A 25,540-nucleotide genomic window follows, 5' to 3' on the forward strand; every position below is an offset into this window, starting at 1 on the left:
GTGCCATTTACATATTCACTGATGTCCGAGAAGTACGCATTGTCCAAAACCCCTGACAATCAATATCCGATATACATTCTTAGAGGTGGCAGAAAAAGATTTTTCGCTTTGGTCAGCATCCTCATCAGCATCATGCGCTTCTCGTGGACCAAGTTCATGCGCTACGTGGGGCCAGGCTGGCTCGTGAGCGTGGCGTACATTGGCCCGTCGAGCCTCGAGGCGCGGCTGCAGGCCGGCGCGTACACCAACTTTGACGTGCTCGGTGTGCTCATGCTGAGCTTTGGCGTCGGCTTCTTCTTCCAAGTGCTCGCCGCCCGCCTCGGCACGGTCACGGGGCGTAGCCTCTCGGAGCATTGCAGCGCCGAGTACCCGCGACCGGTCGCGCTCGTGCTCTGGCTCGTGGCCGAGGCCGCGATCATTGGCTGCGATGTGCATGAGATCCTCGGGTACATGGATCCTCCGCATCCTCTCTCTGCATCATCCATCCATCATGTAGGTCGGCGCTCGCGTTGCATGTGCTTACGGGTATCCCTCTCTGGAGCGGCTGCCTCGTCATCGGCTGCGCGACGTTTGCCTTCCTCTCGCTGCACGTGCTCGGCGTCCGCTACGTCGAGGCGTTCTTCACCGGTGCGCCTTCTCGCTCCTCCTGTAGTACTACTCGTATCTGGTTAGTGCTGCTTTTGGCCATGGGGCTCTGCTTTGTGGTGGACTTTGGTCTGGTCAAAGTCGACTGGGCCGACGCCATTGGCAGCGTCGTGCCCCTCATCACGGACGTCAACGCGCGTGCGGCGATGAACACGCTCGGCCCGGCCCTTGTGCCCCACAACCTCTTTCTGCACTCGGCGCTCGTCGCGCTCCGCCCGCTCAACCGCCGAGATCGCTCCGCCGTGCGCGCGGCGACGCTCTACGCGTCCGTCGAAGTCGGCGTCGCGCTCTGCACCATCTTCGTCGTCAACGTCGCCGTCCTCGGCCTCTTTGCCGACGCCTTCTACGCGGCCCCGTGCTCGGTCTTGCCGGTACAGAATCGTACATGGAGCCACCGACGCACGCGTGTATTGCATGCTAGGATCAATCGGCTTGTCTCCCGCCTGCGACGGCCCTCTACTCGGGGTCGCCCGTATACAACTACTACTCGCTCGCGCCGTGCCTCGTGCTCAACCACACCGTGAGCGACGACTGTCCACGCTGCGCCATGGGCCACACCCAAGTACGACGTTCTCTCCGTGAGCAAATAGAGTCGAAAGGTGTAGATGTACGGCTACTGCCAGCCGTTGGAGCTGGTGGATGCCGGCAGCGCACTGCGCGACACGCTGGGCGCCCCGGCGGCCCACGCTTGGGCGATCGCTCTCCTCGCAGCCGGGCAAGCGAGCACGATGACGGCGACGTACGCTGGCCAGTTTGTCATGGAGGGTTTTGTCCCGCTGCGCTTGCCAGCGTGGCAGCGCATCGCCATCACGCGCGTGCTCGCGCTACTTCCTGCGGTTCGAACGCATATATCTCATCGACAATAATGATGCGAGGACGAGAAGGATGATATGTCGTAGGTGATGCTCGCCGTGTCCGCACTGGACAACAAGGGCGCGATCCATCCCACGTCGTTGCACGTCGTCCAGAGCCTCGCCTTGCCGCTGGCGCTCGTACCGCTTGTGACGCTTACAAGCTCCCGCAGCGTCATGGGCAAAGGCTTCATCAACGGTGCGCGCACGCGCATGGCCGCGATCGTGCTCGCAGGCGTGCTCTGCATCCTCAACTTGTACGACGTTGGGTCTGCGATCGCCGCCGTCGTCTGGACGTCGGCGAGGTACATGTGATACCGACCACGGAGGCGCGGTCCACGAGCATTGTGTGCGTAGATCGTATGCGACAACGGGCGCGATGGTTGTGTATGTGATGGTGCTGCTGTACATTACCCTGCTTGCGCCGCTGTGCGCGTGGCGCGCGTCGATCGTCGAGGCCCCCGAGGCGATTCTCGAGTCGCTTCTCGATACGAACGAGGACGACGATGCGGCGTGAGACGAGCGCGTTGCTGGTTTGAACGTGGTACAAATGCATCATATTACAAGGTGCCTTGGGTCAAGTACTGGACGAGCAGCCGCTCGAGGTTGTCGACCTTGGGCGTCGACGGTCGATCGAGCGCATACCCGAGAAAGCAGCGGGCAAAGACGGGTGCTACATGAGGATACTTGTATGAGCCATCACGTCTTGTAGTGGAAACGGTACCGAGCTTGGAGGCGTGGAGTTGGTTGTCGCTTCCAAACTTGAGGAGCTCCCGCAAGAAGGAGAGCAGGTAGATGAACGTGTTGTAATGGATCGGTGTCAGCGCGTCCACAATGGACCGCGGGCTCTCGAGGTTGAGCACTTGCTCGGGCAGGACGCTCTCCCGGAGAGTTTGGAGCCAATGGAGCAAGACGCCGGCCATGGCCTGCGGCCTAGACACCACTCAGCGTCGCTCCATGTAGAGTGACGCACCGATGCGGGTGGAAAGCGGTGCCAGCGTCGAGGGCGTCTCGAATGCTCGCAGCGTCTGCATCCTTGAGGGGCGCGTCCAGAAACAAATTGGGCGTGCGCAGGCCGTGTGTAAAGAGGTCGTCGACCATGCGCCAGAGCTCCTTTGGGATCTTTTGGACGCTCGTCACGTCGCGCTTGATCGCCAGCTGCTTGCGCACGGGCTCGAGGCGCACGACAAGCTGCTCCAAGGACGCGCCAAAGCACGTGCTATGCATGCATTGCATGAGACGTCATTTCAAGCGCAAGCAGAAACGAACGGCAAGAACGAGCCTGAGACGACGAGAAAGTGGTCGGCCCCGTTGGCGACGCGCAAAATGAGCGTATCGTCGAGCGTGTCTTGGCCGCTCGAGAGCAAATGCACCGTGTGGTGAGTCACAAGCACTGTGAACTGCAGCTGGACGCGCTCCTTGGGCGCGAGGACGCCGTACGCGGGCGAGACGCTCAGCCAGCTCTACCACACCTTCGCTTTCGGATGCTTCCTTTGGACGACACGGTGATACCTTGGAGATGGCGGGCTCGTGGAGCTTGGGCGTGAATTTAAAGTGCGCGGGCACGACGCCGACGTTTTCAAGCGTAAACGCTTTCGTCTGCGGCACGAGGTATGTCACATGCTCGAAATCCATGAGCCCGCTGTCGGAAATCAGAATCTATGGGAATGTCGTCCTCAAATAAGTCCATCATAGAGAGGGATGATGGGACCATCTTCTTACCTTGGGTTTGTTGTCCGACTCCCACTTGTCAAAGTCACGACTCACTTCGCGCTGAACGACCTCCTTCTTGGCCTCGACTTCGTGTTGAATCTGATATGCACGCACTGCATAGCATCCGATTGCAGTCGTCGGCCAAGCACCTACCTTGGCTTGGAACGTGGCGGCGACGGGCTTGTGGTCGGACACGTCGAGCTCCATCACGGTGCCGTAGTACAACTGTCGCACGGCTGACGGGTCCTTGGCCTTCCAGAGAACGCGGTCGCACCTTCAGGGCAGTGATGATGCACCCATTCAAGACGCTTTGGGGATCGTACCACGCGGGAGCCCGCACTTTCTTGTCAGGTCGACGGTCGTAAAACGACGTGCCGGCTTGAAACTTGTACGTGGGCGGAAACTTGATCGCGCCTTCTTGGAACCCCTGGAAGACGTTGCCCTTGTCCATCTCGATCAAGAGCTAACGTAGCGCTAGCAATACTATAGTAGAAGGGCACGGACGCACCTGTTCGCGGGCGAGGAGGTAGTCCAGATTCCGCTTCTCGACGTGCAAAAAGCAGTCTTCGATCGTCAAGCTGCTGTCCTCAACGAGGCGGTAGTTCAAATCGCCGATCCAAAAGATAAAGTCGTGGTTGGGGATGCCTAGCCCCATGCAATGACCCGCCGTCGGCGACGGCAAGAGCTCCTGGACCCTACGTGCTGGGATGAGACGCCTCCAAGGGCTTGATGCGAGCGCGAGTACCCCTCGTCGGCGTCGCGAAACTCAATCTTGGACAAAATGTTGGCAAAGTCCGCGTTGCGGCCCGAGACGTTGTGCGTGTGGGCCGCGAGGTGCGAGCAGACAAAACAGAGCGTGCTGTCGTAGAGTCGAAGGCGCACGGCGACGCCGCCCTTGTTGCCCTAAACGCGCCATAAGAGGCGCATAGCCGGAGGTGTAGTACCATGACGCCCATGATGCCAACGCCGGCCGTCGCGCCCATGACATCTGAGACAAACGGCGCGTGCTCGCGCTTGACAAAGACGATGAGGAGGATGCCCACGAGGTGCTTGTGCAGCACGACGTCGTAAGCGTCGTTGGACATGTGACCGTTGAGCGCAGCCGAAAGCGACTCTTCCCACTGCTGGCTGCGCGTCGCCGTCATGTTGTTGACGACCACGTTGACCGCGTTGAGATCGACGATTTCCTGGAACCCGACAGCGACGACGTCCGGGAGGCTGCGCGTCGGCTGAAGCCACGGCAAGAGCTTCATGGCCTCGGCGACCGAGACGGGCTTCTTGGCGTTGACGTTGAAGGTGCCCGCCCAGAGCGAGATCTCCTTCTCCTCCATGTACTCGGAGGCCCGCTGCCGCATGCGCTGGTGGATCCAGTCGTCGCGGAGCATGGAGAGGACCGTCGGGATGTAGCAGCGCCCGTTCGTCTGCTGCGTCATGTCGCTGCTCCCGCTGCCCGAGGACCGACCCGAGAAGCTCATCTTCGTCAAAGCAGTCACCGACTGCTTGAAAACCGTTTTGGATGTATTCCGGATACGGCCATCGTATCCGGAATCAAAAGATATCGCGGAGCGCATATGAGCCAAGCAGGCGTCTCCACTTGAGTCCGAGTAGTGGAAATTGTCTTCTGAGAACATTCATTTTACGTCAAGTGGTTGCAGTCGGGATGCGCGTGGTAGCTGATCGACTCTGGCACGCTGGCCAGGGATCCACTGATCGTGAGATGGCCGCCAACGAAGCTCGGAGGCAGATGCATCCTGCTGGTATGCCAGGATTTTAGCGTGGGCATACTATTGACCTTGGCTGGATCGCTACGAGACTCGTTGTGGCTCCAGGACTGTAAACGTTGAGTTTCGTAATAGTACCGGCAAGTGCACGCATTCTGCTGAGTGTGCTCCAGTCAGCGGAGCTCAACTTCAGCTCAGCTGGCTACGACGTGAGCTGCTCATTTTGTCGTATCCTTGTAGCCAGCGTCTCGAACAGTAGGATGGACAAGAGGGTTTGAGCTGGACACACACGTAAGCCGCTTCTCTATCGCTTCGTAAAGCCGTGTCTACTTTTGTGTACCGACTGGCTTCAACCGAGCACGATGACCTTTTCGCAGCTGAGCGACTGCATTGAAGCACAGGCAATGACGCGCAAAGCCAACACGAAGGCAGCGTTCGGGATCCCTCTCAAACAGTGTATGGGCCGTTCCAATCCAGTGTTTTCGATCCGCCAATCCAGGCACACGGCGTAAGTGGGCAACTGTTTCGCATATTTTGATATATAAATTCAAAATATAATATATATGAATAGTAAAAGAAAGATGAAAACATGCAATTTAAGCGCGATAAAAAGTGCATTTTGGCGGGGCCAATGAATTGCAAGCAGCAAAATGGCAGCCGTGCCAACAACGCCCGACGTCCTCGGCGACGTGTACGAGCCGGCCGAAGACACATATCTCTTCCTCGATGCGATCCAAGACGAGACGCCCTTCCTAGCCGACCTTAGTCCATCGCTCGTGCTGGAGCTTGGCCCGGGCTCGGGCGTGGTTGGTGTCTACACCATGAAGCAACTCGCGTCGATCGATCAGCCCGCGCTGCTCTTGGCGGTCGACATCAACGACGAAGCGACGGCGTGCACAAAAGCAACCGCGCGACTCAATGCCATCCACAACATTGAGATTGTGCGCATGGATCTGCTCACACAACTGCAGCTGCGCCACCAAGTCGACGTGCTCCTCTTCAACCCGCCGTATGTCCCGACGCCGTCCGAAGAAGTTGGCTCCACGTACTGCATGATTCGCTTCGAATAGCTTACATACAAGTGAAGGATAGGGGCATTGAGGCAGCGTGGGCCGGCGGCTTGCACGGGCGCGAGGTCATTGACCGGCTCCTGCCCCTCGTTCAGGTACACTGGCATTCTCGCGACTCTTTTCGTGACAAACCATCTTTGGTAGCACCTCTTGTCGCCGATGGGCGTCTTTTATATGGTCATTGTGGCCGAGAACCGACCCAAAGACATTGCGCGGATCATGGCTGCCAGCGGCTTTTCCACGACAGTACCGCTTTCAATCTTATGAAGGCAACACCATGGAGATTGTAGGTCGTGCGGTCGCGCCAAGCGTTCAACGAACGCCTCTCCATCCTTAAATTTGCGCGGCAGTCGATCCAGGAGGTCGTGGCCGAGGCGTAAGCATTCCTAACGACGTTCTTTGTATTCCACATATCATGGCTGAGAGTCTGCTTTTACTAAGGAGAAAGCATCTTGCGCTCCATCATGGGAGCATCGACGAAGGCCACGGCCATCATCGTAGGTCATGGAGTATCAGCACGCATGACTAACTTTGCATCGACATTTACAAAGTGTGGGTTGGCGGCAGCGACCTTCGATTTCCAGGTCAAGGTTTTTTGTGGCGCAGCGGTCAAGTGCCTCCGTTCATCGTTAACGAGGCAACCTCAGTGGTCGTCGCTTCGATCTCCGCTCGCTTCTGTTGACAAGTCACATTCTCATGTTATAGTCCACTTAACCTAGTACGCCGCGCCAAAAGGCTTGAAGAGATAGACCGACTCGAAACCGGGGTAGTGCGCGGCCGACGGCGCGTGGTTGTACAGGATATTCTCAAACTCAATCTCAAATGACGGGAACGCATGCGCGTTCTTCTTGGCCTCGCCAATGAAAAAGTGGGCAAACGCTTGGGCGGCGAGGAGGGACGGGTACGAGTGGTCGATGTCGCCATAAAACACCCCGGACGGAAGCCGGCCAAACTCATATGGGTTCTTCTCCGGGTGGAATTGGAGACCGTAGATCGGAAACTCAACTGCTTCAATGGCACTCACGTACGACACGCCTTGGCGATCGAGCGACGTGGCGAGCGCCTAGCATTGAGATATAGCCCATCATCGACTACACCTCATGGTACCTTGAAGAAGGCTGTGAGACTTGGTGTCGCATCAAAGTGCGCTTTAGTGATGCCATAGTGGTGAAAGTTGGCGGTAAGCGGCGCTGTCGTGAGCGCATCGAACGAGCGGCTGTAGCTGAAGAGCCGGCTCGACGCTGCGCTCGGGGTGTACGATATGGTCGAGCTCATGTTTTGGGCGTCCACCTTGTCGAGGATGCCATTGTCTTGGGCCGTCAATTGCACGAGCCACTCGAACCCGAGGCACGTGCCCCACACTGGAAAGTACGTGCCGTTCTGGTTGAGCGCAATCGCCGACTCGAGTAGAAACTGCGCTTGCGCGTTTGGCAGCGGGTCACCACCGGGGAAGAGGAGGCCGTTGACGCCCGATAAAAGCCGCGTCAGCTCCGACTCGGGGGCCGTGAACGGAATGCGCACAGCGCGCCCACCTGCGCTCTCGATCCACTTGATGTATGACGCCGCAATGTACTCGTACGGGCCGCCATCGCTCGGGTTCGTCGTCGGGTGCGAGAAGACACCAATGATCGGGTTGGGTGTCAAGACGACGGTATTTCGTGCCGCCTGCGCGAGCTCGATGGGTGCGACTGGCGTGGTTGTTGTGCTGGTCACGGCAAGGAGACAGCCAAGTGCGAGGCTCAGGGCGAGCACGAGCCGTCGCGGGCGCGACGACGCCGGCTTGGCCTTGGGCAGGATCGGAACGGTGGCGGCGTCGACCATTTTCTGAGACCTCCAAACTCAAAATGAAGAAGATTGTGCGATCTTATTTCAAAGGCCAAGCGGCGGCGTTGGTTCCAAGGGGTCTTTTGAGAGGCTACCCGCATGCCAATCAAAACGTGGAACGCTGTGTGATCAGCGGGTGCGTTCTTGAGCTTCAAGCTCGGACTAAAACTCGGACAAAAAGAGACATAGTTGACAAAAGATGGTCATAAGTTGGTGTGTGAATGCTTCAAGAAGACCCGATTTTGACGCACGATGGCACCGGGAGCGGTACCGTAGCAACTGCGCCTTCGTTCGCGCATATCGCAAGGACGAAGGATGTACGTTGTGGGGATAAGACCTCGCGAAGACGCTTGTGAAGCTTTCGCTACTGACAGGCGGGGTCGTACTCATTTTATCGCAGTGTATGGTGTGGTCCGTGCACGGGCTCGGTGTCTGTTGGCATGGGCAACTCGTGAGGCGCCCCTTGGAGCAACAGAGCCTAGAAACTGTACAGCTGTATCGGACCTCGTGCTGGCACACACATCGAGAAGACCAGAGCCCAGACCAGAGCCGGCCCTATACAGCGATGCAGCTACGCGCTGCAATCGTCCAGCAATGGCTCCTCCAGAACAAGATGTACCATACAGACCGAACTTTTCTGTTTGGGCACCTGCCTCGGGCTCGAGTGGCGCGTACAGCTCACGGCCCACGGCGCACCGCTCCTGAACACGATTGCTGCAACAACATCCGCTCGCTTGACACGTCCACACTGGCCGCAGCCTCGAGCCATCGCGTCGTTCCAACCACTTATCTCTAAAGCCGCGCGCAATGCGACCAACGGAAGCGGGGCTATATGCACATCAAAAGACACCGACCTCATTGCCTTCTTATGACGTCTTCTTCTCGCCCTTCTTCTTCCGAGGGCAGCACCGTAGAAGACGGCCCTGTCGCCAATACCACTCTCATGCACGCGGTCGCAGCGCTCTGTGCTGGCAGCGCGCCATTGCTTCAAGGCTGTCCATGATGGGCGCCCTCTCCGCCACGAGTCACTAAAGCTGTCACTGACCGGACGCAGAGACGTGTTGTTGCGATGGGTACCTTTGGGCGCGGTTGACGCAGTCGCAAAGTGGCCGTCGTAATCATTCCTATCTTGATGTTTGTATGTATATACTAAAATCCATAGCGACGATATCCAAGAGAAGAGCCAATCACAGCGCGGCGAGCTGCGTTGCGGCAATCTCACAACCAAAACGGACCTTTGTCGGTCGCTGGCAGCATGATGGCTCTAGCCGCCGAGGACGTGACGTGCGCCGTGTGCCTCGAGCCGTTCGCGTCGCCCGTCTCGCTCTACTGCGGCCACAGCTTTGACCGGTAGGCGGCGTCAGCGGCGCCTTGCGTCTCATTGTAGTGTGTAGCGAATGCTTGCTCGAGCTCGTGGGCAGCCCCTGCCCCATCTGTCGCCAGTCGCTGGTCCTCGCCAACGTTGCGCTCCAGCCTAAGAACGCACTGATCCGGCAGGCCGTGCGAGCCTTCTTCGCTGCGAATACAATGGGTCGCGTGCTCGTCCAGGCGCGCGAAGACGACCATGAAGAACGCCGCGTCGCGCGTCTCGCAGCGGCGAAACCGGTCGTTCGCAGCACGAGCAGCGGTCGCCGGTCGCCGACGCCGGACGTCAGCGTGAGCTGGGGCAGCGTCGTCTTTTTCCAAGCGCTTTCCTTTCCGTGGGACGCTGTCTTTGGGCCCGCGGGTCTCCAAGACGAAGACGAGACGCCCGAGTCGTGCGCGCTGAGCTGGTCGATTGTATTTATGTTTGTGTGCTGCTTTCTTCTATCCCAGGTATTACGAGTTGGCTATTTCCAGCAAAGTCGCAGCAGATCATATCTCGTTCTGTGTAGATGGTGACGTACATGCTTGATATTTAAGAGAAGAGAAAAGTATCAATTCCACAACGCAGACTTGTCTCCTGTTGCTCGAAACGATATGTGGAGAGTCGCACAGCGCAGCAAACGCGAGTGCTCTGGCGCCAACTTTGCTGACGCCCACTAAGCAACTTGATTGCGCGGCGTGGCTAGCGCTGGCTGAAAGGTGCTACCCAAGGAAACCCATTGGTCGTGTACGATCCCCTAGGTGCTAAATGACGAGAAAGCAAGTTGTCAATACACTGCAGAAACCATACAAGAGCACGTGAAAGGGTTCCAACGCTCGATTTTATTCTCATTTCCTGTACTAGTACGTTTTTGATGCGAAACTCGGCGCGACGGTGGGTCTTTATATGTCCAACATTGCCTCTTCGCACCCGCCTCTACGCTGACCGTTCGTACGAGCTGACGCCATGGCGCTGCCAGCGTGCGTTTGCCAGCTCGATTGCGTTCAGAGCAACCGCCAAGCAGGATTGACGTGGACCGCGCGGCCGCTTCCGTCCACTTGAAGCAGCATCTTTTACGGTCACCGGGACATCAACAACGCTGCCCATCCCGTGAGTGACACATGCACCGCTTCCACTGCGCCAAGGAGGGCACAGGAGGTGAATAGATGCGGTCGATCGACGCTACCGCACTACCGAGCTATCGCAAAGATCGCAGTGCTCGTTTTCCAGCAGCGTCACCAAGCAGTTCAGGAGAGGGGCTGTTCGCTCGTCTCGTACGTCAGGTCGAGTGTTCGAACACCAGGAAGCGCAGTTCTTGGTCGGCTATGTCCGTACGGTACACTGTAGCTGTCGGCGACCATTTCGCACCCAGCGCTTCGCACCATGCTTAGAAATGGGCTTGCATTGCCCACTCGATGCCCACGACGACTACAAAGCCCCAGACCCAACAACAGGTGAGGGGTAAGGATGGCGAAGTGAGCCCACCAATGTGTTTCCATACCGCTAATAGCCACAAGCGCTGTCGTCACACGAGAGTCCGCGCCCGCCCATGTCTGCCCAACGCACACCCAAACGCGCTGCGAGATACGGTCCATCGCCATACCTTCGGGCCTCAAACACGCGCCAAAGTAGCCACGTTGGTTGTCCGTCTCTTGTGCAATAGATGCGTCAGAACGTGCTTGGTGCTATCTGTGATCAACGCGTTGTCGTTGCTGCTTTCCATCCGAAATGACCATCCATAGCTGGTTCGTCGCCTTCTTCGATTTTTGGCTTTTTATCGCGCGCGCTGGCCGGACAGCAAGTAGCCAGACAGTCGCTGGCGCGTGCGCTTGCCGTGTTGACACGCCTTGTGTGTGTTTGCATCGTGGACCAGGCTTCCGCGGCTGCGCAGTCCATCCTCGAGGTAGTGGACGTCTCCGTCGTACGATTTTCAACGTGGTACGAACTCGCAGATAGCTACATTTTTACACTGCCGCGACACGGAGGGCCCCACAAACCAAGGTGAGATCGCATGGTTTCTTGCAATTTGGGTTACATCGCCACTTGGACGATACCTCGGTATGCATCGCGATTCGACGATATCGTGGGTCGCGGAATTGCGGACACGACCGTTTGTTTGCATTGAGGCCAGCACCGCAGCGCCTGTATGCGCCGATGGACACTGGACAGGCGCCGACCATATTTCAAGCGCAGGGGGATCAAGGTGGGATCCTTGCCGTTAGCCTAGTGCCACGGGCTTCAAGCAACGGCTTACCACATGTTGCACAAATGGGTGGTCAATCTCCGCCCGCAGTTGGATCTTGGCATCTACGTTCTGGATGACCTGTCCACTCTCTCCTTCCCAACGTAGATACCAAGATGGCCATCACGTTTACTCGCGAACGATAGATCAAGTCACTCGACTGGACTGCGCACCACCCTCGCTACTCACACCCAACTGACAAGCAAGACTCATTTCACAATACTCTCGCATCATGCTCAGCTCGTCGGGCGTGGTGCTCTTCTCCGCCGTCGACTTGGCCCAAGCCCAAGCGGCGCGCTCGATGCGGCGAGGCGCTTCGCTCACGGACACCGCCTCCTGTCGTCGTCCAGTTGCGACGAGCCTCGCCCGCACCGACTACACCTCCGACTCGCGTACCGAGTATGAGCTCGTGCAAGACGCCGCTTCAATTCCGCCCATGCTTCAAGCCGAGCCGTCGCCGCCGCCCTGCCCCCGCACCATCAACTTTCGTATTCAAGAGTCGGACGCGACCAAGCTCGTCGTGAGCGGCCGGGCAATCCTGCTCGGCGCAATCCTCGGTGTCGGCCTCGGCTTTCTCATTTCGCGCGTGCCATTGCTCAAGACACACGTCTCGATCTGGGTCGCACTACCCGGGGATCTATTTGTGCGCGCGCTGCGCTGCCTCGTCGTGCCCATGGTGTTTACAGGTATCACCGTCGCGATTGCCGATGCCGTCAACAAGGGCAAGGCGTCCGTGCTCGGGCTGCGGACACTCGGCTTGTTTGGTCTCTCGAGCGGTCTCTCGGCGGCGCTCGGCCTCGGCGTCGCGCTTCTCTTCCAGCCGCTCTTTGTCCGCGTCGCGCCGTCGGCATCAGCGCCCACGTCGCCTGCCCTCGCGTTCAAGTGCCACAACGGTCTGTACCTCGCGATGGCGGGCAATGGGTCCGTGGGCTGCACGTCGTCGTCGCCATCCGTGTTTGAAATCGCCGACGTCAACCATGTCATGTTGTCCCGTGGCGTGCTCAACTCGAACGATGTGACGAGCATGACGACGCAGCTGCTGCGGATGTTCGAGCTCCTCGTGACAGACAATATCTTCCGCGCCTTTGCCGACGGCACACTGCTGAGCGTCATCATGTTTGCATTGCCGCTCGGCGTCGTGGTCGTGCGCAGCCACCACGATCGATCGCGGGGGGGCGTCCCACCCGCCAACCCCCTCTTGCACCTCGTTCGCCAAACGAGAAATGCATTCTTGGTCTTGGTGCACGCGCTGCTTCGGCTCACGCCGGTGGCGATTGTGTTTTTGATTGGCGGTGCGATTGCGAGCCTCGACGCCAACACGGCGACGCTCCATCAAGCGCTCTTGGTCCTCGCGGCGTATGCGTCGGGGGTGGCGATCCACGCACTGCTCGTGCTGCCACTCCTCCTCTTTGTCTTGACGTGGACCAACCCGTTTGCGTTCATGAAGCATCTGCTTCCCTCCTACACGTTTGCATTTGGCTGCGCCTCGTCGATGGCGACACTACCGATCGCACTCGCCGACCTCCAAGCGACGCGGACGACGCCCAACTCGCTCGCTTCGCTCGTCATGGCCCTCGGCACGACCATCAATATGAATGCGGCCGGGCTCTACTACCCGCTCATGACGGTCTTCTTGGCCGCGACGCGCTCGAGCGGCCCCGTGGACCTCTCGTCGTCGCAGCTAATCGTGCTCTACTGCATGAGCTTGCTCGGTGCCATGGGCACGGCCCCTATCCCGAACGCAGGCCTTGTCATGCTGCTCACGGTGTGGAAGACCGTTCTGCCGCACGAGTCGGTGCCGCCGTCGTTTGCGCTCGTGGTCGCGATGGACTTTCTCATCGACCGCATCTCGACGGCTCTCAACGTCCACGGCAATGTGATTGTCACGCGCATTCTGGCCGAGTACGTCGACGATGTCGAAGATGTCGAAGACCCAGCTTCAAGTCGCGTCGTCTAACTTTTTGGTGCTATTTATCCCAGACCGTGTACATTACCAAGGTCGTCAATGAGTATCTTTGACACTGCAAATATAAACCAACTGGAGCAACGGGACTTCCGCAACCTGTGTATGACTATCTCAACTCTTTCGCCCACCGACGAGCGGTTGACATCTCTCTCTTGCGCCGTAGCGGACACAACCAGCGGGATGTGACGGCGACTCGACTGGAGCATCGACCATAATACAGCGTCGAATGTGCTTGAGCACGTCGTAGGTGGCTTAAAGTTGTTTCAATGCGAATAGCAGCAGTCGTGCTACAAGGCTAGGACCTCTTGTCGAACGTCATTACCGTCGGACGTCGTACTCGTCATCGATGATCGCTGCCACCGCGTGCAATTACTCGACAAGAGGAAGCCTGCGACGGAGCCTGGGCGAGCTCCCATTGCCGCCCGAGATCGAAGGTGCAACGAGAGAAGAGCCCGAGGGTACGTTGTCTGTATCTCGAGCCTCGTGGACGGCATGTTGTTGTACGTCTGCAAATGCGCACACGAAATGTTAAAGACGTCGATCGAGCCTCGAGCTGTTGTCCAGAGATGTACTCGGTAGAGATCCAAGAGGTACATTTGGGCGTGGAGGGAAAAGCCAGCAAAAGAGTCGTTCTGGGGGTAGGGGAAGAGGATCGAGAGGTACCAGACGCTGCACGCCATTGAAAGCACGAGGTAGGCGACCCCCACCAGACACGGGACGCGCCGCATCGTGGCATCGGTTCCTGCGCGTCGTCAAAAGGGTCGTTACAGGCGACCCACACCGACACCTAACCCTTGACGTTCAGGGGTAGGTGTTTTAAGATATAACGTTTTATGCATGCGTCGTTGGACGAATTCATGGGTCTTCTCCACCTCTAGTTGTAGCACTCGTGGCGAGTGTATTGCATAATGCGATTGTCGTCTGTATAGCGGCCCGCGAGAGAGATGATTATTACACCGACTCTTGCACGCCGCTCGCCTCAGGTAGCGATGCGTCGGCCTTGTGCTCGGCGTCGTACTCGCCCGCAAACGCGTCCTATGTGCTCTTGTTAGACCGCCCACAAGATGAGCAGGCGCACCAGCGTTGTGGCAATCACGAGGTTTAAAAGCACCATGACGCTCGCGACGTAGTAGGCGACGAAGTACCAGCGCGCGTACTTGGATGTGACGCACACAAAGCCATCGGCGAGCGACGACCAGTTGTTGACGACGAGCAACTCAAAGAGCAGCACAACACCGCTCGCCATGTCGTTGAAGTTGTTGGCAAAGTACTTGCTTGTCGTAAACGGACTCGTGGGGCACTGGGCTTGGAGGGCCTGGACCGAGATGCGCCCGCCAAAGAGGTGCATCCCAACGGCCGCAAAAAAGTACATGACAGAGGCCAAGAAGAGCATCAAATGCTTGCACAACGGCAGCAGTCGTAGCCACGTGAGGCACACCACGCGAAAGCTACGGTTTCATGACACTTGATATGTTGATAGGATACGCCAAGGTCGGACTCACCGCTGGACGTTGAGGATGAGGCGGCACAAACGAAGGCAGCGCGCGACCAAGAGGATCTGGACGAGGGCGCGGGATGCCGCATGGGAGGACGAGAGCGCGTAGATGTCGACGGCCGCGATGGCAATGGTAAGGATAGCGTCGAACCGGTGCTTGAGAGACGCCCAGTACGTGGCACGGCCATAGACGAGCAATTTGAGGATCATTTCGACCACGTAGATCATCGAGAAAACGCCTTCGAGGCGTGCCCAGACGCTAAATTCCGTTTCAATTGGCACGGCGGCGGTGCCGTTCAGCACGGGGAAGGACTCGAGGACGATCGCCACCGCGTTGATGACGAGCAGCGTGTCGATGATCGTGTCCAGACGCGCGTCGCACACCATGCGCGCGAGCTTTTGGAACGACGCGCTGTTGTAGAGGCGCGGACAGTAGCGTTGGAGTTCGGGCAAAGGCAAGGTGCGCGTCGCCAGCGCCGCGTGGAAGACACTGCAGAGCCTTGCAAACTCGGGCCAGCTCAGCTGCTCGTCTCGTGCGACATCGAGGGTCGCAAAGAGCACGTGCATCTTGTCTTGTTTGATGTACGGAATGTTCTTGTAATGGTTGAGCGTCTCGAAGAGGCGGAGGCACGTGGCTTTGGGAATCGCCGCTCCGATCGGCGGCGGCCAGTCGTGGGTCGAGAGCTCCGTGCTCGAGTAGGTTGCCCGCCCGTGCACATGGCAGAGCAGTTGGAAGGCGACCTGCAGCTTGGCGGTTTGGACGCGCTGGCGCTTGATCTTGAACGACGCGAGCTGCCGGATGAACGCATTGTATGTCACCGCGAGGACGACGTTGAGAAGGAAGAAGAGCCCAAAGCAGAGGAAAAAACGAAGAAGAGGACGGTGACGCGCTGCGCCGTGTACGCGGGCATGAAGACATCGGGAAAGTTGGCTGTCGTGAGCAAGACAAAGAGGTTCCAGCTCGCTTCGTAGATGTTGACGAGGTACATGGTCCCTACCAGCGATAGAAGCGGTGATTGCGGAATCGAAGCGACAATATCATGGAATAAATGGACCTTCGGTCGTGTTGTGAAAGAGCACGGTCGCGATCCAGCTGCAAAAGAGTACGAACACGAAAATAAGAAGGAGCGCGTGCTGGATCTCGCACAAAACGGCGTAGATCTTGCGCGCCGTGCGGCGAAGACTGCGGTTCTTGGTGGCGGCAATCGCACCGCGCAGATACACTTGCATCGGCCGAAGCGTCGGGAATGCTTCGCTCGCGACAAGTGTCGTCGCCGCCACAAGCAACAAGAGCAGCACCGCCACGCTACATCGATATTTCTAGTAGGCGTCGAGGCGACGGCGAGCACGGACCTGTCACGGCGGGTGGCGAAGAAGCTTTCGCGCAGGTATGAGTACCGCAGACCCGCGTTGGCGAGCAGCACGACGAGGCATGCCGCCTCGAGCAGGACGCTTTGCGCGCGAGGCAGCGTGAAGAGGCCAAAGGTCACGGGCGTCGCATCGTCGTCGGGGTCGCCGCAAGAGGCGCCGCACCACGATGGCACTTCAGCAAACGAGATGCTGACGAGGACGAGCAGCGCGAGGCCGCGCACGTAGTGCAGCTCGGCGTAGAGAGTATACAGGCGGCGCGCAACGGCGCCATTGACGGGATGCGGCCGCGCGATGCCGCTGAAGGCGTCCTCGACAAACCAACTGGCCGTCGCCAGCGTCTCGGCGTCCACGTCCATGGTCGATGATGCGCCGAGGATGTGCATCCGGAAAGTACGGGATATCCGGATTTCGAGGACGAAGTGGCACCCTTGCCGCACGCACGTGCTGCCACGTGGACGCTCATTTCGTCGACGAGGCGGCAACTCGGTGGCTGCAAAAAGGTCGTCTGGACCGCCGAGGTACTTGGAGGCTGTTGCGCCTGCGAAACCATCGGCGCCTTTGTCTGTAGCTGAGGCGGTGCACGAGTCGCGTGTTCAGGTCATGTTGGTAAGGAGGCGCAGCTAAAGTAGTACGATTTAGATCATCGGCAGCCACTTCAACGACAAACGTTCAAAGAATATCAACTCGATACTACTTGAGATTGATTGACCAACCGTATCCATCGTTCATACATCAAACGCAGAACGGCGCTACGCCAGCAAGAGGTCGAGGACGCCACCGTCCTGGGCGAGGTTGTAAAACACACTGCCGACGTCCTGGACAAGCGCCTTGGGGGCTCCAAACGCGACGGCCTCGCCTGCCTCGAGCACGAGCACGCGGTCCGAGTGGACGACCGTGTGCAGACGGTGGGCGATCGTGAGCACCGTCGCGTCCTTGAAGGCGTTTGCGATGACCTCCTGGAGGTGCAAGTCCGTCGCGTGGTCGATCGCGGCTGTCGCTTCGTCGAGGACGACGACACGAGCTTGCGCGAGGAGGGCCCGCGCCAAGCACAGCATTTGCCGCTCGCCGACGCTCCAGTTGGCGCCGGCTTCGTCGTCGAGCGACGCGACGGGCAGTTGCACTTGGCGCAGAGCGTTGTACAAGGCTGCGTCGGTCGCTGCATCAAACGGATCCAAGTACGAGCGCAGCGAACCCTTGAAGAGGACGGGGTTTTGCGGGATGATCGAGATCTGATGGCGCAGCGAATGCAGCGAGAGGGTCGCAATGTCGCGCCCGTCGATGCAAATGGCGCCTGACGCGAGCGGGTAGAGCCGGAAGAGAGCCATGGTCAGACTCGACTTGCCGGCGCCCGTGCGGCCGACAATACCAATCTTCTCGCCGGCCGAAATCTCCAACGAGAGGTTGCGGAGGACCAAGTCCGTGGTTGGTTTGTACCGAAAGCTGACGTTCTTGAACGAAATGTCCCCACGCGCGAGGTGCCAGGTGTCGCTGACAACAAGCGACGTCGACGTTGCGTCGTCTTCGGACGCCAACCCGCAAAACTCGAGCACGCGCTCGGGGGCTACCATGCTGAGCTCGAGGCGCGACCAGCTCTGGACGAGGTCAGCGAGGTACGCATTGGCCACCAGAATGTAGTTGAACGCAAGGCCGACGATCCCCGCCGAGAGGTACGGCCGCAAGTAGACGAGGCTGATGACGACGATCATGACGACGCCCGTGCCCGCAAGCTGCACCATGAGCTCAAACCACTCGTCGACAATGACCTTGGCAAGCCCGACGCGTGCACTCATGTCCACATGATGGGCGTGGCGGTTGACTTGCTTGGCCGAGTACGCGGCGCCAAAGGCGCGGACCGACACGAACCCTACCCCTCGTGCATGAGCATCGTTTGGTTTTGATTGGATGGACGGTACCGTGTTCGATCTCGTCGAGGAAGCTCAGCACAGGCGACGCGGTGATCTTGGCGAGCCGAGCGAGGTCGCGGGATGGCCGCAGGTACATGACGGTGAGCTTGAAGTACAAGACAAAGATCGGAATAAAGCAGAGACCGGCCCATCCCACCTAGCATACCCTATCAGATCGCAGGCTCCCACTGCGTTCTTACGTACCACAAAGATGGACGTGGCCAACGACGCAATCAGAACCGCCGCGACTGCCGAGATAGAGCCAAAGTTGATCGGCAGACGCGTGTCAATGGTGGCGACGTCGTCACCGTACCGGTTGATGATGCGCCCGCTCGGCGTCGCATCAAAAAACCGCATCGGCGCCGCCAAAAGCGACGTCGTCATGGCCTCAAAGAGGTGCTTCGAGGCGCGGAGACCGGCTCTCGCGACCGTGATCGTGCGGAGAAGCACCATGAGCACGCTCGCCAAGCAGAGACTGCCGTAGACGCCGAGGTAGTACGACGCATCGTCCTTCTGCGTGGCAACAATGGTCGACGTCCAATGGCTGAGCCAAAAGTCACTCGCAACCTGGAACGCTTGCCAGAGCAGCTGACAGCTGACGACGACTGCGATCGTCGGGCCGCCGCCGCACGCGGCAAGAAACCGGCGAAAGATGTCGCCGGCGACCTGGCCTTCTTCGCGGTGCTCGTCTTCTTGGGTCTCGGCCTTGTCGTCGTCGTCGATCGCGTCATGAAAGTACGTGGCCCAGCGGTCGTTGGCGGCCACTGCCACTTCGGCCGACGCGTGCTTGAACGCAGCAGGCGGCGCCGAGGGCTTGCGCTGCGCACGAGCAACGATGCCACCGTCGTCCATCTCGATCACTTGGTGCACGTGCGCCGAGTCGATGATGTCGCGGTTGTGCGTCACGAGAACGACCGTCTTGGTCGCGAGAAGTGACAGAATGCACTTGGTCTAGAAGCACAATGTCAGCACATCGTTTCAAGACAGTATCAAGAGAGAGGACGTACAAAGATCTCTTTCTGGACGACCGCGTCGATGGCAGCCAAGGGTGCGTCCAGAAGGAGAATGTCAGCGTCGCTGTAGATCGCGCGAGCGAGACCGAGTCGCGCCTTTTGGCCGCCACTGAGGTTGGCGCCCTTGGAGTTGGCGAGCGTGCCGTCGCCAAACTTCATTTGCTCAAAGTCGGCGACAAGTCCACACGCGTCGACGACAGCTGCGTACCGAGCGGCGTCGAACGGGCGGCCAAAGAGGATGTTGTCGCGGAGACTCATGTGCTGGACCCATGGCTCTTGGGGGCAATAGCCAATGCGACCGTTGACAGCCATGCGCCCCGAGAGAGCATGCATCTCACCGAGGAGTGCCATGCAGAGCGACGACTTGCCACTGCCGACCTTGCCGTGCACAACGACCAAGTCCCCGCGGCAAATGCTCAAATGGAGTTTAGTGAGATGGACGGTAGTATTGTCCCACGACGCGTCCATGCCTTCCATGGCCAGCACCACCTACGTGGCTTGTGAATACAGACCATAGAAGGAGAGAGCGTTGTGAACCTCGGGAGCCGTGGGCAACCCTGGCGGCGGCAACGGCTTGTCGGGTTGATTAAGAAACTCGCTGATGCGGCGGATCGCGGTCCACGCTTCAATGATCCCCGTGATGTTATCAGGCGTTTGGTTCATCGGCTCTTGCAGCATGCGAAAGAGAGCGATGGACGTAAAGACCTTGGCCGGGGTCAGCGTGTGTCCAAGCACGAGCGTGTAGCAGACAAACGACGCAACCGAGACGGCGAGCGGCGCTGCGTACATGGAAAAGATACCAAGCGCCTCGGCGCGCACGAGTTGCCACACATAGAGCAGCTCTAGACAAGCATGAGCATGCGATAACAACGAGAAGAATGTGTACCGGTGCCGCGGAGGACGGCGAGCTTCTCGGCAACTTGGCGCTCCCACGCCTGGAGCTTGACAATGAGGACCGAGCCAAAGCTCTCCTTGACTGCTTTCATGCGCACGTCACGGGCCGTGCTCACGTCGTCGTACGCGGCGCCAATCAGCGTCGAAATGTACCCGCCAATGAGCATGGAGACGACGATGACGGCGATGCCAGCAAAGACAGCGAGTCCGATCTCTCGGTAGAGGAGGTAGACAATACAGACAATCTGGCACGGAAGGATCCATGCGCTGAGGAGCGAGAGGAGACCCCACTCGATCGTGCTGAGGTCGGCGGTGTAAATGTTGGCGAGCTCCGGCACGTCGTTGGTGACGAGGCTGCGTCGCTGAAGCTTCTGGAACAAGAGGCCTTTTAGACCCAATGTAAACCTACGTATCCAAGTGCCATCTCAAAACTGCAATCTCAAAACGGCAATCTCAAAAAGACGTACCGAACCAACGTGGTTTCTTCGAGAACGACGCAGTGCGCGAGCAGAAAGGCATGCGACGTCATCGAGAGACAGAGGAGGCCGGCCCATTGGTACAATGTTGACGGCGCGTCGACAGCACCGACGACCTTGTTGAGCACGATGGGTCCGACGAGCTCGAGAAGACGGAGGAGCAAGCCGAGGAGCGCCATGAGAAAGTACGAGCCGCCGTAGACCCGCAGAAAGGCCTTGACGACCGACGGCGACTCGGCGTAGGCCGCCGCGAGCGGCGCAGAGTTGGCCGCACACGTGGTCTCGGGCGTGAGGTGCCACACATCATCAAGGTTGAGCTGGCGCGGCGTGCGAATGAGTGGCAGCGCCCAGGCAAAGAAGGCGCGGGAGACAAAATTGGCCGATTTGGTCGGGTGCGCCGCCGGTGGCGTGTCAAAGGTGGCGTACTTGGCGGTGGCTGCCATGGCGCGCGTTGAATTGTGGCTCAGCGATGCAGTCGGAAGCAGTCGGTCTGTCCCGGCGCGTGCGCTCAGCGGATCCATCGGTCAACAGCGCGGAACAACGAGAGAACGTCCGTGGAACGTTTGGTTGGATGCTACAGCCACACACATTCAGTATTGACCATCATTTACACTGTGTATGAGTGGGAAAACGTCAAAACGGGGTAAACGTGGCCTTCGCGCGCCAAAACTGCGCCTTTCAATAAACCCATGTGCCCGGTTTGGCTCTGTTGATGACATTCTCACATAAACATCACCCCAAACCCGCAAACTAACGTGTACAGCTAACCTCACATCTCAATCGGATGCTCTCAACGTCCTCCGTATTGACACAAGAGGCGAGCAGCTGCATGATGACGAGCTCTTTAGCCCTCGCCCAGCTGACGTCGAGCTATGGGTCGATTCAGGATTATCCTATGGGCCTGCTGCATTGGGCCTGCATACAAGACTTTACGTTGGGGGAGATCCCTTGCGATAAGAACCGCCCCATGAGGTGTACGCTGTCTCCGGTAGATCCTGTCGATGACGACTCAGAATTAAATAGTGTACACCTTGTGACACTATTTAAAGCGAGCCACATAAACTATATTCTACACTATTTAAAATCAACTAGGTAGCCTAGGCTAACGAGTCCATGGCACGAGATTGTCACAGACTGGCGTAGAGCATCGTGGCAGCGTGGTGCCAAGGAAACCTCCTGGATCCCTATCAAGGGGGACTGAGTGAGGATGTGTATCGGTACCGTAGCGTAGAGGTTTGTGGACAACCTTGTCCTGGAAGGACTGAGAACAAGAAATCGAATTCCAGGATCTGCGATACGCAGGTCCTAGGGCAACCTGCGAGGAACCATCCATGACGTCAGATACTCTTAGAGGCTAGCTACATGTATAATAGCGAGCGAGCTACGCTGAGCGTTCGCACTACAAGTGTAGTATACAAAAATGGCTTGGAGAATATGGCCACACCGGACTGAGCATAGTGTGATGACGTGGCAGCTTCTGCTTCGTTTCGTGCTTCCTGTTTATTGGCTAAAAACTATAGAATTCCAGTGCAGCGGCTGTTCGAGGGCAGACGTCAAGTCATTCCAGTGCGAGCCTCTGGGAAGCTGCCAGCACATGGCCCCCGCTTCTGTGGTCACGACGCCCTGTTTATGAATGGACGAGGGACATGGGTGCACCTCATTACGCCCGTGAAAATGAAGTCGAGGCGTAATGTCTGCGGCCGGCACACGCGACGAGAGTGTCCTATCCAATCGAGCTCGGAGATGTGTGGTACAGCAGCACTGGATCTCTTACTCGAGTGGCGTAGGTGCTCCCGCCACGCCCGCCATCCATTGGATCAACGCACGCGCTTGCGTTGGCCACAACAGTGCGCACGTCAAGAGCAACGCTGTGCAAGTGTTTTTCTTAAAAATGATGGATTTGTTTCTGGGGTTACGTAGACTAACTAAAACTAGTGACACAGGAGGGTAGGGTCGCGATGTCGCGCCTAGTACTTGTAGAAGGTCGTGTTGGTGAAGACGACTTCCTGGAACTTGGCCGGGCAGAGCGGGAAGAGGATCTTGGGGTCGACAACCGCCGGCGAGAAGAGCTCCTTGCCCGTGTTGATCGAGACGTACACGCCGAGGCAGGCCGAGATGATCATGATGAACATCGAGATCAACTTGGTCGGAAGCGACACGGTCGGCCAGAACGTCTTGAGGTAGAACGTGAGCGGCAGAATCTGGTTGACGATCGTCGACGTCGACGCGCCGACAAAGTCCATGAGCGCGCCGAGGTGGTCCTTCCAGATGACGGCGACGACGCAGCAGAACGCAATCATGGCGATGCGGAGGATGCACACCTTGAGGTACGCGCCCGGCGCCTTGTACGCGGCCGTGGGGTCGACGAGGTGCATCGCCTTCATCTCGCCCTTCGAGTCGAGGTAGTGGCCGGGGGCGACGCCATCGACGGCCGGCGTTTCAATGTCGGCTTCGATCGCAAGCACTTCTTCCTTGTGCAGGCCAAGGATAAGGCGCTCAAGAATCTGGAAGACGGGGAAGAAGATGACCGAGAAGGCAATCGTCACGTGGAGCTGCATGAACATGAAGGCGAGGATGACGAGGCCGCGGTCCGCCGTGAAGCCGAGCGTCGAGCCCGAGATCGCAAAGAGGAGGTTACCGGGCGTTTGGCAGCCCGTCGAGAAGACACCGAGGAGCGACACGAGGAGGAAGAAGATCGAGATGATGGCCTGGGCCACGAGGATCACACGCGGCATGCGGTGCGGCTCCGTGTGCTCACGCTGGAGCGACGGCACAATGATGCAGCAGCCGTACGCGAGACCGAGGTTGCCAAAGACCGTCGTGACCGACTCGAACGTGATCTCGGGCGTCGGCGGCGAGATGCCCGTCGGGTTGGTGTCGTGCATGTTGACAATGACAAGGTACACGGCGATACCGTCGGCAAGGATCGTGCCGAGGGAGCCCGCAAGCGCCATACCCGCGCCTTCCTTCATCGTCGGGACAAGGCACACCGGGAGGAGCGTCACGGCCATCAAGACGATCCACGTGGCTTGGCCAAACGAGCTCGGGAAGAGGACGACAAGCATGGTGCCGCCGAGGACGAGGTACACGATGGGAAGCATTGTGCAGAGGATGCTGTGCGCGAACGTCGAGATCCAGCGGCCGGGCTTGCCGAGGCACCACTCGCCGAGGTCACCGTACGTAAAGACCGACGTCGGCGCGGCGAGAAGCACCTTGGAGATGCACCACGTGGCAAACGTGTTGGCGGACGCCATGTAGATGAAGCCAATGGACGCGGCAAAGTACCCGGCGCGGGCATAGTTGCCGGCGAGACCCAAGGAGCCGACGCCGCAGACGCAGCAGAAGAGCGAGAAGCACATCTTCATATCTTCGTTGGTGAGGAATGTCATCGTCGGGCGCAGTATCGTCGTCAAGTAATGGAAGAGGAGGAGGTGTGCGTCGCCGATGGCAAATTGAAAAGTGAGGTTGTTGGCGATGAACAAAAAGCGAGGGATTGAAGTACAACTGGCACGCCGCCGTGTACCAGATGGGTCCACGAAACTCACTGGCTAGCCCGCGTCGCCGGCAAGCGCACATATCGCAGCAGTCGTGATTACAAGCCACAGCGCAACGAAGCTCTTGAAGGTATCCAAACAGCTGTTCCACCATAGCGTGGGATAGATGGCCATCCGGCCTGCGACACCACTTCTGGCATCGAAAGTGCCTTCTTCGCCCACAGTCGACGACAGGGGGCGCGACGCGCTGTGTTCTAAAATGGAAGCGACGTTCGTGGACGACCTCACGCGCGTCGATCAATTTTACAAGGTACGCTTTCCTGACGCCTTGACGGCCGTGAGCATGGCTCTAGAATCAGGCGACCAGGGTTATCAATTTCTGATTTTATTTGAATGCATGATGGTGCAATGAAATCACTCGTTCATCTGCGACTGGCGCCGTTTGTGATGTAAGTACCTTTTGTGGTCGGCTTGGACACGGCGAGCAGAAGCGCACGATGAAGAGCCTTGTGCCGCCTTGCGCTGGAGCTTGTTGGGGTGGCGCGGTCAAATAGGACGGCTCTAGAGAAATCAACGCCGTCGTTGCGATAGCACGTCGTGTTATCTCAGAGCCCACTCAGAAACCGAAGACGTACACATAAAACAGATGGCAACTGGCCAAATGACGCGACTGGCTGGAAAATGACCCATTTACCCAGGGTTTGACCCAGGGTTTGACCTGCTATTGGAGGGGGTAGTCAGCAAGCGCGAGGATGAAGTTGTGCTGCCGTTGAAGCGTGCTCCTTCTCACCACACGTTTACGTGGCACGTGTACAGCCTAGTTTCTATCGGCGGCTCGCGTCAAAGGGCGAAGCATCCAGTTTTCTCCGTCGGGTGGTGCGCATTTCTGAGTCCTCGGCGTCACGGACAAGCTCGACGATCGACGCCGTGTCCTTCTACCATGTACGCTGCGCTCTTTTTCTATCAACAAAGTAGGGTGGTCTTGAGCTATCGATTCCAATCGCAAGCGCCTCGCAACAGCGCTTGAGTTTCAAGCAGGACGAATCGCTTTCTTCCATAAGTATTTTGGGGTTGGCGCACTGCGGCATCAGCTCGTGGCGTCGCTGTGCCATACTACCTTGAAGCTGATACGGCTGGTACGAACTCGTTGATCGCTCCTGAGCAGGACGAAGCGCAGGATCGAAGGTGTATAGTGGCAGCGTTCGTCGATGGTGGGACGGCCCGCGGCTTCCGATCGCCCGAGTATCTTCAAACACCAGCATGTGGTGGCGCATGTTCCCACTCCTAAATCCAGTACTGAACGGGTCTACAGCATCCCACACTAGCTGGAGCGATGCAATCTCCAATGCGTCATGCAGGACATCTCGGTATCTCTGGTCTACATCGCGCCTGCTCGTCTTCGCGGCGCTTGCATCGCGCCAAAGCGCGCTGTAGCGCAATTGAGATGCGACGAGAAGTGTGCTGTATACACCCGTCGCGCCGATGCATGCCTTGAAGCGGGCTCTTGAAGGTTTGC

The 25,540-nt window shown here is 58.3% G+C and overlaps 9 protein-coding genes across 9 annotated transcripts; 4 read left to right on the forward strand and 5 right to left on the reverse strand.

The window, feature by feature from the left end:
* Positions 1-104: 104 nt before the first annotated feature.
* SPRG_08275 (hypothetical protein) lies at positions 105-2,064 on the forward strand. Its single transcript, XM_012347517.1, has 7 exons — positions 105-446; positions 497-627; positions 673-1,016; positions 1,067-1,207; positions 1,251-1,481; positions 1,545-1,801; positions 1,854-2,064. Exons 1-7 carry the CDS (start codon positions 133-135, stop codon positions 2,011-2,013), a joined length of 1,578 nt encoding a protein of 525 aa, XP_012202907.1. The 5' UTR covers positions 105-132; the 3' UTR covers positions 2,014-2,064.
* SPRG_08276 (hypothetical protein) lies at positions 2,036-4,708 on the reverse strand. Its single transcript, XM_012347518.1, has 11 exons — positions 4,154-4,708; positions 3,955-4,112; positions 3,718-3,904; positions 3,533-3,672; positions 3,363-3,483; positions 3,219-3,308; positions 3,009-3,155; positions 2,766-2,959; positions 2,470-2,715; positions 2,221-2,429; positions 2,036-2,169 (listed from the first exon to the last, which is right to left on the reverse strand). The coding sequence occupies exons 1-11, from the start codon at positions 4,682-4,684 to the stop codon at positions 2,057-2,059; spliced, it is 2,136 nt and encodes a 711-aa protein (XP_012202908.1). The 5' UTR covers positions 4,685-4,708; the 3' UTR covers positions 2,036-2,056.
* An 872-nt stretch (positions 4,709-5,580) lies between these two features.
* Positions 5,581-6,380, forward strand: SPRG_08277 (methylase; the record flags this gene model as incomplete). The annotated part of the gene is made up of 4 exons (XM_012347519.1): positions 5,581-5,975; positions 6,023-6,095; positions 6,145-6,246; positions 6,291-6,380. 4 exons carry the CDS (start codon positions 5,581-5,583, stop codon positions 6,378-6,380), a joined length of 660 nt encoding a protein of 219 aa, XP_012202909.1.
* Positions 6,381-6,677: 297 nt separating this feature from the next.
* SPRG_08278 (hypothetical protein) lies at positions 6,678-7,845 on the reverse strand. Its single transcript, XM_012347520.1, has 2 exons — positions 7,108-7,845; positions 6,678-7,063 (listed from the first exon to the last, which is right to left on the reverse strand). Exons 1-2 carry the CDS (start codon positions 7,819-7,821, stop codon positions 6,716-6,718), a joined length of 1,062 nt encoding a protein of 353 aa, XP_012202910.1. The 5' UTR covers positions 7,822-7,845; the 3' UTR covers positions 6,678-6,715.
* Positions 7,846-9,079: 1,234 nt separating this feature from the next.
* SPRG_08279 (hypothetical protein) lies at positions 9,080-9,756 on the forward strand (the record flags this gene model as incomplete). The annotated part of the gene is made up of 3 exons (XM_012347521.1): positions 9,080-9,174; positions 9,219-9,639; positions 9,699-9,756. 3 exons carry the CDS (start codon positions 9,080-9,082, stop codon positions 9,723-9,725), a joined length of 543 nt encoding a protein of 180 aa, XP_012202911.1. The 3' UTR covers positions 9,726-9,756.
* Positions 9,757-11,643: 1,887 nt separating this feature from the next.
* SPRG_08280 (hypothetical protein) lies at positions 11,644-13,368 on the forward strand (the record flags this gene model as incomplete). The annotated part of the gene is made up of 1 exon (XM_012347522.1): positions 11,644-13,368. One exon carries the CDS (start codon positions 11,644-11,646, stop codon positions 13,366-13,368), a length of 1,725 nt encoding a protein of 574 aa, XP_012202912.1.
* Positions 13,369-14,328: 960 nt separating this feature from the next.
* Positions 14,329-16,599, reverse strand: SPRG_08281 (hypothetical protein; the record flags this gene model as incomplete). The annotated part of the gene is made up of 6 exons (XM_012347523.1): positions 14,329-14,412; positions 14,456-14,825; positions 14,880-15,664; positions 15,742-15,866; positions 15,928-16,178; positions 16,226-16,599. The coding sequence occupies 6 exons, from the start codon at positions 16,597-16,599 to the stop codon at positions 14,329-14,331; spliced, it is 1,989 nt and encodes a 662-aa protein (XP_012202913.1).
* A 321-nt stretch (positions 16,600-16,920) lies between these two features.
* Positions 16,921-21,051, reverse strand: SPRG_08282 (hypothetical protein; the record flags this gene model as incomplete). Its single annotated transcript, XM_012347524.1, has 7 exons — positions 16,921-18,107; positions 18,157-18,304; positions 18,352-19,098; positions 19,155-19,649; positions 19,698-20,002; positions 20,047-20,459; positions 20,522-21,051. The coding sequence occupies 7 exons, from the start codon at positions 21,049-21,051 to the stop codon at positions 16,993-16,995; spliced, it is 3,753 nt and encodes a 1,250-aa protein (XP_012202914.1). The 3' UTR covers positions 16,921-16,992.
* A 1,356-nt stretch (positions 21,052-22,407) lies between these two features.
* On the reverse strand, positions 22,408-23,976 carry SPRG_08283 (hypothetical protein). Its single transcript, XM_012347525.1, has one exon. It carries the CDS (start codon positions 23,917-23,919, stop codon positions 22,498-22,500), a length of 1,422 nt encoding a protein of 473 aa, XP_012202915.1. The 5' UTR covers positions 23,920-23,976; the 3' UTR covers positions 22,408-22,497.
* Positions 23,977-25,540: the final 1,564 nt, after the last annotated feature.

The sequence above is a fragment of the Saprolegnia parasitica genome (genome assembly GCF_000151545.1).
Source record: "Saprolegnia parasitica CBS 223.65 unplaced genomic scaffold supercont2.36, whole genome shotgun sequence".
Taxonomy (NCBI): domain Eukaryota; phylum Oomycota; class Saprolegniomycetes; order Saprolegniales; family Saprolegniaceae; genus Saprolegnia; species Saprolegnia parasitica.

What these genes read in the sequence shown, in the direction of transcription:
- SPRG_08276 (XM_012347518.1), bottom strand. Translation starts at nt 4,684, where the DNA reads ATGAGCTTCTCGGGTCGGTCCTCGGGCAGCGGGAGCAGCGACATGACG. An exon ending in CCGCCACGTTCCAAGCCAAG is followed by an intron (nt 3,309 to 3,362) that starts GTAGGTGCTTGG and finishes CGTGCATATCAG; the next exon opens with ATTCAACACGAAGTCGAGGC. An exon ending in ACCGCTTTCCACCCGCATCG is followed by an intron (nt 2,430 to 2,469) that starts GTGCGTCACTCT and finishes AGTGGTGTCTAG; the next exon opens with GCCGCAGGCCATGGCCGGCG.
- SPRG_08283 (XM_012347525.1), bottom strand. Translation starts at nt 23,919, where the DNA reads ATGACATTCCTCACCAACGAAGATATGAAGATGTGCTTCTCGCTCTTC.
- SPRG_08278 (XM_012347520.1), bottom strand. Translation starts at nt 7,821, where the DNA reads ATGGTCGACGCCGCCACCGTTCCGATCCTGCCCAAGGCCAAGCCGGCG. An exon ending in GTCTCACAGCCTTCTTCAAG is followed by an intron (nt 7,064 to 7,107) that starts GTACCATGAGGT and finishes TCTCAATGCTAG; the next exon opens with GCGCTCGCCACGTCGCTCGA.
- SPRG_08275 (XM_012347517.1), top strand. Translation starts at nt 133, where the DNA reads ATGCGCTTCTCGTGGACCAAGTTCATGCGCTACGTGGGGCCAGGCTGG. An exon ending in CGTCGAGGCGTTCTTCACCG is followed by an intron (nt 628 to 672) that starts GTGCGCCTTCTC and finishes GTATCTGGTTAG; the next exon opens with TGCTGCTTTTGGCCATGGGG. An exon ending in TGCTCGCGCTACTTCCTGCG is followed by an intron (nt 1,482 to 1,544) that starts GTTCGAACGCAT and finishes GATATGTCGTAG; the next exon opens with GTGATGCTCGCCGTGTCCGC.